The sequence below is a fragment of the Callospermophilus lateralis genome, chromosome 10 (assembly GCF_048772815.1).
Source record: "Callospermophilus lateralis isolate mCalLat2 chromosome 10, mCalLat2.hap1, whole genome shotgun sequence".
Lineage (NCBI taxonomy): Eukaryota > Metazoa > Chordata > Mammalia > Rodentia > Sciuridae > Callospermophilus > Callospermophilus lateralis.
The window spans coordinates 53,507,267-53,519,472 of NC_135314.1; the positions used below are offsets into that span (position 1 = coordinate 53,507,267).

At 38.8% G+C, this 12,206-nt stretch overlaps 1 protein-coding gene across 4 annotated transcripts in view; it reads left to right on the forward strand.

Annotated features, from left to right (window-relative positions):
- The first annotated feature begins 3,213 nt into the window (after nucleotides 1-3,213).
- The window catches only part of Osbpl11 (oxysterol binding protein like 11), a 78,327-nt gene continuing 69,334 nt past the window's right edge, over nucleotides 3,214-12,206 (forward strand). Inside the window, exons 1-2 of one of the 4 annotated variants that reach the window (XM_076867252.1) lie at nucleotides 3,214-3,232; nucleotides 3,939-4,186. In XM_076867252.1, coding sequence (XP_076723367.1) covers nucleotides 3,990-4,186 — 197 coding nt within the window. In that variant the 5' untranslated portion in view covers nucleotides 3,214-3,232; nucleotides 3,939-3,989. The other 3 variants (XM_076867251.1, XM_076867253.1, XM_076867254.1) reach the window with 3 other exon arrangements.

The following is a 12,206-nucleotide window of genomic DNA, read 5'->3' on the forward strand; positions in this document are numbered from 1 at the left end:
AAATGGAAGCACACAACATGTTACTTTTTTGTGTCTTACTCCTTTCACTTAGATTAGAATCATTCTGCCTGGCACTGTGGCTCATGCCTGTCATCCCAGCAGCTCCAGAGTCTGAGGCAAGAGGAGTACGAGCTGAAAGCAAACCTTAGCAAAAGTGAGGCACCAAGTAACTCAGTGAGACCCTGTCTCTAAATAAAATACAAAATAGGGCTGAGGATGTGACCAGTGGTCAAGTGCCCCTGAGTTAAATCCCTGGTACCAAAATAAAATAAAGCTTTCAAGGTCCATCTGTATTGTAGCATGTACCAATTCTTCATTCTTCATGGTCAAATATTCCATTGTATGGAACACTTCACATATTTGTTAAAAAGTATGAGGGTTCAAATATTTCCATATACAATAACACTGGTTATTATCTTTTTTAAAAAAATTTTAACCACCCTAATGAGGTTTAAGCAGTATCTCTTTGTGTTTTTTATTTGTAGTTCCTTGATGACTAATGATATTGAGAATCTCTTAGTGTATTTATGGGCCTTTGTATAAACTTCAGATAAATGTCTATTCAGATCCTTTGCTTTTTGGGGAGGGGGGGTTATGGGGCACTCAATCACCGAACCACATCCCCAGCTCTTTTTTTATATTTTATTTACAGACAGGGTCTTACTGAGTTGCTTAGTGCCTAAGTTACTGAGGCATCCTTTACGCATTTTTAAAGTGTGTTATTTATATTTTTACTATTGAATTGCAAGAATGCTTTATATATTCTAGATATGTCCTTTATCAAATATATAATTTGCAAATATTTTCTTCCCTTCTATAGCTTGTCATTTCACTTTATTCATAGTATTGATTAAAGAACAAAAGTTGCAAGTTGTGGTGGTGCATGTCTGCAATCCTAGCAACTTAGGTGGCTGAGGCACAAGGATCCTGAGTTCAAAGCCAGCTCAGCAACTTAGCGAGGTTCTAAAGCAACTCAGGGAGAGCCTGTCTCAAAATAAAAAATAAAAAAGGGCTGGGGTGTGGCTCACTGGTTACATACCACTGAATTCCTCCCCTGGTACCAAAAAGAACCCCAAACAAATAAAAAAGTTTTTAATTTTCATGAAGACCAGTCTATTTTTGTTGTTGCTCTTGTTGTTGTTGTTGCTTGGGTTTCCTAACATCCGCCCCCAACCAACCCTATAAAGGGGATTGAACCCAGGGGAACTTTACCATTGAGCTACATCTCCAGCTCTTTTTTTTTTTTTTTTTTCTATTTTGAGACAGGGTCTTCTCTAAATTGCCCAGGCTAGCCTTGGATTTGTGATCCTCCGGCCTTCACCTTTGGATTACTGGCATTTACCACTGTCCCTGGCTAGCTGCTTGTTCTTTGATGTTGCATCTAATAAAGCTTTACCTAATGTCAGGTCATGAAGATTTATTCCTGATTTTCTTATAAGATTTTTCTGTTTTTTATTTTTCTTCATGTAAGAGTTTATAGTTTTAGCTCTTACATTTATGCTTTCGATATATTTTGAGTTTATTTGTGCATGGTATGAGGTAGAGGTCCAACTTTCATTCTATTGCATGTTATCATCCAGCATCATTTGCTGAAAAGACTAGAGCTTCTAAAAATGTAAATCAGTTCACAAACCTCCTCTGATTAAAATCTTCCTTGACTTTCCATTTCCTCTGGCTCACTTCACTTTCATTTCACAAGGCTCTCTGTCATGCTCCAGGCTCCAGGTCTTTCATTTCCCAGAATAGGTAGAATTGCTTTTCCCTTAGCTTCTTCATTTTTCTTCATGTTTCACTTTAAATGTCATCTCCTTATAGATGACTTTCCTTAATGGCTCTTTTAAAGTAAGTTTCCATCCTATCTCATTTACTTTCTATATCATACCTTCCCCCTTTTTTTCTTTTCCTTTTTGAGACTCTGTCTTGCTACAGCCCAGGCTGGCCCTAACTCCTAGCGAAAGACCCACCGATTCCCTGTCCAAGAAAGACGCACGAGGCACTGGCTGCAAACGCAAGAGGTTTATTCAGACACAGACGCCTGCGGGTGCTCAGCAAAACCTCAGCCGGAGCTTTGGTGAACTGGCACACGGGGCTTTGGGGTAGAGGTCTTTTATAGGATAATGGGGCAGGTTTCGCGCGGTAAGCAACAGGTTTCTTATTGGTTATTTTGAACCCAGCATATAGATTACCTAAAGGGCAAAGTTGTTCTTCACTTTATGTTATCAGTTCCTATTTGCCTAAGAATGCCCTGGGACCTGGTTTTTTTTTTTTTTTTTTTTGTTCTTTTCCAACCATCCTGTCCTTTCACAATAGACTACCCTTAACTGATTAACAGATAGACCTCTCCAGTGTTTAGTGGGTTAGCAACACGCCCTGATGGTTTCACAATGGGGCCTGGGGTTTCTGGGCTGGGGTCTTTCACTAGGCTCAAGTGATCCTCCTGCCTTAGCCCTCAGATTAGCTGGAACTACCGGTGCACACTACCATGCCTGGCTCTCATTCTCTTTTAATTTTCTCCATAATCTTAATTATATATGATTTACTTTACTGCTTTTTCATTTTGAGTATTACTTCTTTGCATCTTCCCTCGCGTTTTGCATACAGTTTACTTTATGTTCAATTCACAAGTCATGATGGTAGAAAGTAGAATTTACAATTAGAAGGGGCTTTAGAAATCTTCTAAACAATCACTATTTTACAAATGCAAAAAAAAAAGTCTAAAGAGGTGTGGGACTAGTCTGGGTCAGGAAATCACCTAGCCTAGCTTTGGTTCTTATGGCTCTAACTTCCAAGACAGAAAACAAAATTTTTTCCATTTCTAAGACTGATTTGCCTCACTGCCAGGTTTTCCTTTTCTACAAAAACAAATGAAACAAAGAGGTGTATTTAGTTTTCTTTTGCAAATGATTTTTTTTTTTTAAGCTTTCTTCCTCGAAGACGTGGAAGGGTGCTTCAAATGGATGGTTAGGACCTAGCAGGAAGATGGGAAGCCACTCAGGAGAGCACTAGCTCTGAAAAGTGGCTCCTTTATTTCTCCCTCCTTCGAAGTTGCTTTTCTTTGTGCCGCTTCCCGCTGAGAGCTTTCTTTCCCATCAGCCTCCTGGGCATAGCTTCCCCGAGGCTCCGCCCCCTTCAGGGCCCAGGTGCCCTAATCCAAGATGGCGCCTGGAGCTTCGGCTCTAAGGGAAGTGAGCTCACACTACTCCGGAAGGGAAGGCGGGAAGAGAGCAGGCGGGTGGGTGACCCGCTGTGGGGTTGTGGGTGGGGCGGCGGCCGCGGCCCTGGTATTCACATTTGGCTGCCAGAGGGTGAGGGATTCCCCCGCCCCTAGAAACCCAGCCGAGGACCACGACCCAGTGGTGTTGGACGTAGTCGCCCCTGAACAGCTCGCCTCTGGACGAAGGAGAGGTGGCCCGGGGAGCCGGCATCCCGCCCCCGGTGGCCTCCTTCCCGACCCTCCTCCGGTGCTGCTCGCGCCAGCCCCTGTTCTGTCTCGTGTCTGCGGCGGGAACCGCCGAGCTGGCTGGACGAAATCCTCCCCCTTGAGGGTCGGCCGGAGGAGAAGAGGAGGGAGCTCGGTGGGTCAGCCCCGCAGCCCGGAGGTCAGGCCACCAGACCCTTTTCTGTGGTCCTCTGTCCTTCGCCCAGCCCTTTTAGCCCCCCAATCCGCTACCTCCCCCATGCTCCTTCGGCTTCACCTTTGAGTATGTTACCAAGCTTTCTTAGCTGGGTGACTTTTTTCCTTATTGCTTTTGTCAGGAGGGAAATATATTTCTGAAAAATATCTGCTCTCAGGGCTACCCTGCCCTCTTACAAGTTTTAACTTAAGAGGGAATGCGCATCTTGCTTTCCTCGATCATTGATGGTTCCCATTCTAGACGCAATCTGATTTAGCAACTGGGTTTATATTTAGCTTTTTTTTTTTTTTTTTTTTTTTAAAGCACCTACAAAACTCCTCTACGGAGTTTTTCTCTCCCGCCCGCGAAGGGCAGATGGACTTTGGAGTTAAGATGCAGGGGAGTGAACCAGTGTCGACAATGAAAGTCTCCGAGAGTGAAGGAAAGCTGGAGGGCCTGGCCACAGCCGTGACCCCGAATAAGAACAGTAGCAACAGCAGCTGTGCTGGTGGAATCAGTAGCAGCAGCAGCAGCAGCAGCCGCGGTGGCAGTGCAAAAGGCTGGCAGTATAGGTATGGTCCTACTCCAAGGTGATTTTCTGGGGTGGAGGTGGAGGTGAGTAAACTGGAGTTTGTATATTGCAGTTGAGGGGGAAAGTTTGTCCTCTGGCTTCAAGAAGCAACTGATAAATCTATTTGGACCTGGGACCTGACCGATCGTTAGCAAGATTCAGTTCATTCAACAGGTATTTATTTAGGGGCTTTTGAGGAAGGCAGAAATGTATCCCTGAACTTCCTCTACAACCAGAGTTATTTCTTCCTTTAATTTAATTCTGTACTCACTTCTGTTTTTGCCTGTGTTGTAATTTGTTTACAAGCCTGCCTTCTCTGACAGACTGTGAGGGCAGAACTGTTAAACTCAGCTCTCTCCAGAGGCTAACAAATACTGGGTGCACAAAACATTTGTCACAGACTCTTGTCCTCTGGATGTTTGTGACTTAGAAGAGGGGATATGCATACATAATTTGAATTCTCATAGGAATGAAAAACTTTTTGGAACAGGGAGAGAGTCTTGGAAAAGCAACAGAAGTTGCATTTTAGTTTTTGATGCTTTATACCTAAAATAGAATTAATATCTATTATTTTAAAAATGAATGAAATCAGAACATCCCATAGTGTTGGAACTAAATGGATGAATTCTTAAGTGTTGGTTAATTGCCTGTGTGCTTAATTGTAGTCCTTTATGGCCCTTGTGCAATTTGTATTTGTGAAAAGTATGTGAAACTTGGAAGGTGTTAAAGCCAAGATTTTGTGTGGGATATATACTTACCATGAATATTATCCATATATGTGAAATATGTGTGACTGTATTAACATATCAAAGTGGAGTCATGATAACTTTTATTGGTCAATAACTGTAGGACAGAAATATATTTAGTTACTGTCAGATATCTAGGCTCAATTTTGGAATCAGCATAATTTTTTTCTTTTTCTTTCTTTGTTTGTGTGTGTTTTAATATTTATTTTTTAGTTGTAGTTGGACACAATACCTTTATTTCATTTATTTATTTTTATGTGGTGCTAAGGATCGAACTCAGGGTCTTGCACTGTGAGGCGAGCGCTCTATCGCTGAGGCACAACCCCAGCCCTGTGTGTGTGTTTTAACACTAATCATAAAGATTATCAGTTGCTTTGAGGAATATTTTTAATAATTGAAGTAAAATTCCAGGTAGTCAGAAGTCAGTCTTCTTTTGTTAAAAAATACCTTTATTTAATTTATTTTTTATACCTTCATTTTGTTTATTTATTTATTATGTGGTGCTAAGGATCAAACCCAGTGCCTCATACATGCTAGGTAAGAGCTCTATCACTGAGCTATACCTCCAGTCCAGAGGGTAAATCTTCTGGTATCTTTAACTCTTGAAACTTAGTTTCAATTGAAATGGAAAATAAACAGATTTCTTAGCACTGGGAGAGTTATCAAAAAGCCATCTACTTTAGTTCTCTACTTTTTGGTACTTGGGATTGAACTTGACCACTGAGCCACATCCTCAGCCCTATTTTGTATTTTATTTGGACACAGGGTCTCACTGAGTTGCTTAGCACTTCACTTTTGCTGAGGCTGGCTTTGAAGATCCTCCTACCTCAGCCTCCCAAGATATTGGGATTACAGGTGTGTGTCACTGAATCCAGCTATTTCTCTACTTTTAATTCAGAGTCTTGTTATCCCTTATTTAGGATATTATTTAAGGGTTGTGTGATTACAAATTACAATCTATTGGAATCACATACCAAAAAAAAAAAAGTTATAGGTAAATGTAACAGAGGAAACAGCAAATGACAATGTAAAACATTCAAAGATTTGAAAAATTAATATGCATGTACATCCTAGTACAATAATCATAGTTACAATGACTTAAAGTTTCCAGGGAGAGTCCACTCTATTTAAGAAGACAGAGAGCAACTAAGCTAGGAGGCGTGTCTCTAATCCCAGTGACTCAGAAGGTTGAGGCAAGAAGATGGCAAATTCAAGGTTAGCCTAGGCAATTTAGATCCCATCTCAAAATAAAATTTAAAAATGGGCTGGGCACAGTGGTGCATATTTGTAATCACAGTGGCTCCGGAGGCTGAGGCTGGAGGATCGCAAGTTCAAAGCCAGCCTCAGCACCTCAATAAGGGCCTAAGCGACTCTGCGAGACCCTGTCTCAAAATAAAATATAAAAAGGGCTGGGGATGTGGCTCAGTGGTTAAGTGCTTCTGAGTTCCATCCGTGGTACCAAAGTGAGGGAAGAGGAGAACCACAACACCACCAAAACAGGGTAAGGATGTAGCTAGCAGAAAAGAATACTTGCCGCTGGGCTGGGGTTGTGGCTCAGCAGTAGAGTGCTCACCTAGCAGGTGCGAGGCCCTGGGTTCGATCCTCAGCACCACATAAAAATAAACAAAGTTATTGTGTCCAACTACAACTAAAAAAAAAAAAAAAAAAAAAAAAAAATATATATATATATATATATATATATATAATATATATAAGAATACTTGCCTACTATGCACAAAGCCATGGTTCCATCTCCAGTGTATGTGTGCAGACACATGCACATGTAAAAGGCAGAGAAGAACTGTGATACAGTGAATAAATTTAAGGAAAATAGCTTTTAAAACAAAAAAGAAAAAGGTGCTTCTGTATGGAAAATTTAATTATGTAGAATTCTTCAAGGATCGGACAAATAAGGCATTACTATTGTTTTGTTTTAAAATTTTTTTAGTTGTAGATGGACACAATACCTCTGTTTTGTTTATTCATTTTTTTATGTGGTGCTGAGGATCGAACCCAGTGCCTCACACATGTTAGGCGAGTGCTCTACCACTGAGCCATAACACCAGCCCCAGCATTACTGTTTTACATCCTGAATATGTGTTTTGATTTTAATGTATGTTATTTAGGATATCAGGCAGTTTCCTCCATTGTCCTGCATTGCTTCCTCTTCCCTGGCTTCTCCTGAGATTCAGTCTGAAGATTTTAAAAACAAAGCAAGAATTACAGAGCTCAGGTTTTCTAATTCTTCCTTTTAAAAATAGTTCACATTCATTGCCCCTCATTTATCACCCAACCCATGGCAGTTTGATCTGTTTTGCCTTTGAACTGAATAAATTGTTAGGTCTTCACCATGAAGATAAGAGGAATTACCAGTTACCTCCATCTGGGTAAAGCTTTCCATTGTACAAAATCATTTATAGGATAGCACCTAATTATAAAAATGTTTCAATCTCATTGGTTTTATGAGCAGATTATGTATTATAATTAGAGCTCGAATGTGATAATTTTTTTCACTAGATTTCTTTTGAAATTATTAGACAAAGTAGGTTTGGGAACTTCATTACTCAAAACAGTAAAGACTGAGGGTGTAGCACAGTGGTAGAGTGCTTGCCTAACATGCACAAGGCCCTGAGTTCCATCCCCAGCACCACAGAGGGGAAAAAAAAGAATGATAAAGTCATTTATACTTGTACAGATTTTTTTTTTTTTTTCAGTGCTGAAAATTGAACCCAGGGCCTTATGCTTATAAGGCAAGTATTCTACCTCTAGCCCTCAGAATTTTTCTCATCTAAGTTGTAGTGGAACAAATGCCTCCTGATTCAATAAAAAATATCTGGGGCTAACATAATAAATTTTTAAAAATCATAAGCCTGATCATGACTGAGCATAGTATACTATGATATTTTGGACCTTTAAGCTTTATATTATTTTGCATTATAGTAGTGGTAAACTTGTCATTGTTGGTACTTTTTTATTTTGGATGTTATTTTACAGTTAGGCTAAGGAATTGTCTGAAATACATTTATGAAGATTAAACTGTAAGCTTTGTGAAGGTGGGATCTCAGTGTAAATTTATTTTTAAAAGTTGGTGGTATTGTTTGTTTATAGTCTTTAGATAGATTGCAGTATATTGAAAGTTGTTTCTGAAAACTGTTGGTTTGTGGATTTACTGTATCTTTCTTTTGTTTTGGTTGATATGCTGTATTTTGGGTATTTGTTTTCTTATTTGTTTGTTTACTTTTGCAGTGTTGAGGATTAAACTCACGCCCTAATGCATGCTAGGCAAGTTCTCTACCACTGAACTATACCCCCAGCCCAGAAGAGAATATTCTTGATGTAAATTATACTACCTAGAGAAAAGGGAACATTTCTATGTTCTTTCCTAGCTAAGAAGTCTCCTGTACTTATTTTGCTTAATGAAGTGATTTGTGAACAGACTTACTCAATAATAGATATTTTAAGAATAAGAAAACTTGAATGTTTCAATTTGTTGAGACAGACTAAAGAGAATTCCCGTTTCTCCGCTAATCTGGTTATGAGGACCCCTACCCTCTGATCTCTTTTCAACTTCCTAGTACTAGCCTTAAACTTGTGATCCTTCTGCCTCAGCCTCCCGAGTAACTGAGATTTACAGGCTAGTGACACTCACCTAAGGAGGCATTCTATGTTATTAGTTCTTGGATTGTGCTATCAGATAGACAACAATTAAATGATACTGTAAATCTGTTTTGGAATTAAGTATGGATTAAAGCCAGATAGAGGTATGTACTAAGATAGACATTCATTCAGATGGAGAAGATGACAGTAGGATTTTTAGTGACCTATTCTCTTGGTGTGAGATCCTTCATTGAAATGGCTACTGGGAAGATGTTTTAGACATATATGAGACAAAAAAATATGAGATCAGTAAAATATTGTACTAGAAAACAATCCTTTTCTCTAAACATTTTTAATATGAAATTTAATGTTAGCCTTATTTTGAGAATTAACTTTTGAAATAACAGTTTTCTGTTGAAAACAATGTGTAGAAACTGGGCACAGTGGTGCATGCCTATAATACTGGCAATTGGGGAGATTGAGGCAGGAAGATCACTTAGTGAGATTCTATCTCAAAATAAAAAATAAAAAGGGCTGGGGATGGAGCTTGGTGGTAAAGCAAGCCTGGAGTCAATCCATAGTACCCCAAAGAATAAAAATTAAAAAGTAAAAAGAAAAAATATTTTAAGAGTTTTTCAGAGTGTTGTATACACATTTTAGGCCAAAAAAGACATCTAACAGAATAATAGAAGAGCACTGACACACAAGAGATTTAAATTGATTTGGCCCAGGTCACTCAAGGTGCTAGTTAGTTAGAAAGTCAGAATAGATAGATCTCTACCTTTGGGTGCTCATTCTACAATGTAACAGCTAGTTCATACTTAAGTTTTAGAAACTTAATTTTAAATATCAGGGATATTGAAAAGCCTACTAGTCATGTCTAAACATCTTGTTGAGATGGGTAGGTTACATCCTGTGTTTGTTGGTAAACAATTGCTGCCAGGAGGCCAGTGTGAGGAGATGCCCATTTTTTAAGTTGAGGAGTAAGAGTTAAATTAGTGCAGCTTCTTTGAAGAACAGATTAACAGTGTCTATAAAAGCTAAAAATGTGAGAGTCTTTCATGTAGGAATTCTTTATTACCATATGTACAACTTGGTTTGTAGTAGCATTGTTTACAGTAGTGAAGGCCTGGAAACCAGTGCTCATTAGTAGGAGAACTGGTTAAATATATAACCACTATACAGTGCATTGCTAAGCAAATGTTAAATATGAATTAGAAACACTTGTAATGAAATGAAACATCCATAAGAAGACTGTTCCATGTGAGGTATGGAACAGTGTAAATAATTGCAGCCGTTTGTTATATTTGTTATGAGTACTGAAGTCTCTTGTCTTTGACTCAAGAATCTCATGTCTACTGCCAACATCCATGAATCATGGTAGGCTAATTTGCTAGTTTGTAAGTAGGGTAAATCTCATATAGTTCCTGACAAGATACCTATTGGTGCTGAATGTTGAACCTAGGCCCTTGAGCTTGCTAAGCACGCACTCTACCACTGAGCTATGCTCCAGCCAGAAATTCTTTTTTTAAATTAAAAGAAGTAGAAGTCTCAGGGCCTTAGGTTCCAATATTCTCATTTGAAAGTGTCAGGCTTGTAAAGATAAGAGAGACTTAGAAATGTGATCTAGAAAATGAGCCTTTTGCCAGCAGAAGTACTGACTTCCTAGAGTGGGAGAAAATCAATGTTTGTGAAGCACTTACCATGTTGAAGTATTCTTCAAACATATAGGGGTTTAAATATGTAATCTCTTATTCTTGCTTCATTATAAATCTACAAGATAGACGTTCCTAGTCCCTGTGTACAGATGAGGAAATTTAAGTATAGATGTGTTATCTGCCCAAGGTCAAATTGGAATTCAAATCTAAATCTGTCTGCTGATAATTGCATGTCCTTTTCATCATCATCAAACAGCTTTCTAACTTGGTGGAGGTGTTAGAGGTGACTTTCTACTTTGCCAGGTAGGAGTTTTTGTGCCATTTGTTTTTCAAGCTCAGTGGTCAAGTGTCTAGTTGTGAGAGTCAGATTATGCACAGTGTTTTCTTCTTTGAGTTTTTCCCCTTGGTCTAGGTGGGTGAACACTTGACAGTCCTGCTTCTCAAACTTTGTGAACTATCTCTAACAAAATTAGACAGTTGGTACCCTCAGGGTATCTAGTTTGTGATTAAGGTGGCTTGTAACTGGTTATACCTTTCTTGGAATTTTCTTGTTATCTTCAAATTTCAAAAGAATTTTATAGTCCACTCTGTAATATCTATATCTATATATTTGTCTACCTCTATACCTGTTATTCAGTTTTGGGGAGGTCAATAAATAATATTCTGTGTTCAAGACAAGCTGAGACAGAAAACTCACAATCAGGTTACAATCAAGTTGTATTTTTTCTTAGTGTGGTAAAATGTAATAATATGAAATTTACCATTTAAACCATTTTAAGTGATAGTTGAATGGCATTATGTTAACATTGTTACACAACCATTCTACTGTTCATCTCCATACTTTTTTTAGTCATTCAGATGAAAACTGTCTATCCATTAAGCAAAAACTTGCCATTCCCCTCTCTCTAGCCCCTGACAACTAGTAATCTACCTCATCTGTATGAATTTACTACTCTAAGTATTTTATATAAGTAGAATTGTAAATATTTGTGTTTGACTTATTTTATTTAACCTAATGCTTTTGAGGCTAACCATTTTGTTAACCACCATGTTATTTTTATTTATTTTTTTAAATTAGAGCTTAATGGTTACACATAGTAGTTGGTTTCATCCTGACAAATTCATCCATGCATGGAAATCTATTTTAGTTCATGATCCCTCCTTTTCCCTCCTGTCTTCCCCTACTCTTCTTCTCTTTCCTCTACTAGATATCTTTTTGCTCATCTATTTGTATTTGATTGGTTCTTTATGTAATTTTATCCTTCCCTCCCCTTTTCCTTTAAGGAAAAGATACCAGGTATCTCTCTATATTATCTCTATCTTATTTTCTTAAAGATAATACAGAGAGATACCTGAGACAGCTTATGAAGATAAGTGATTTATTTTGGGGTTGGCCTATAATTATAGAGATTCCAGTCCAAGATCCGGGAGTATGGGCCTATGATGAGGCAAACATCATGGGTAGCAGAGTAAAAACCTCTTACATCACAAGCTAGGAAGCAAAAGGAAAGAATGAAGAGGAGACTAGGGTCCCCTCCAAGGACATGTTCCCAGTAACCTAAGGACCTCCCATAAGGCCCCACCTCCTAAGGTCAACAGCACTTCCTAATAGCACCCTCTGGGGATCAAGCCTTGTACACGTGGACCTCTGGGGTACATTCAGCATCCAAACTGTAGCAGTGTGCCAGATTTTCCTTCCTTTTGGAAGCTGCATAATCTTCCATTGTGTGTGCATATTTACATTGTTTCCTCCTTGGGCTATTGTGAAATTGGTGTATAGGTATGTGTTTGAGTCTCTGCCATGCAGTACTTTTGTATATACCCAGAAGTGAAATTGATAGACCATATGTAATTCCATGTCTTAATTTTTTCTGAGGAACTGCCATAGTTTTCATAGCAGTGGCACCATTTCACATTCTTACCATCAATGCATAAGGGTTCCAATTTCTCCCTATCCTTACCACACTTTTTATTTACTCTTCTTTTAGCAATAGCCATTCTGGTGTGAGGAAATGATCAC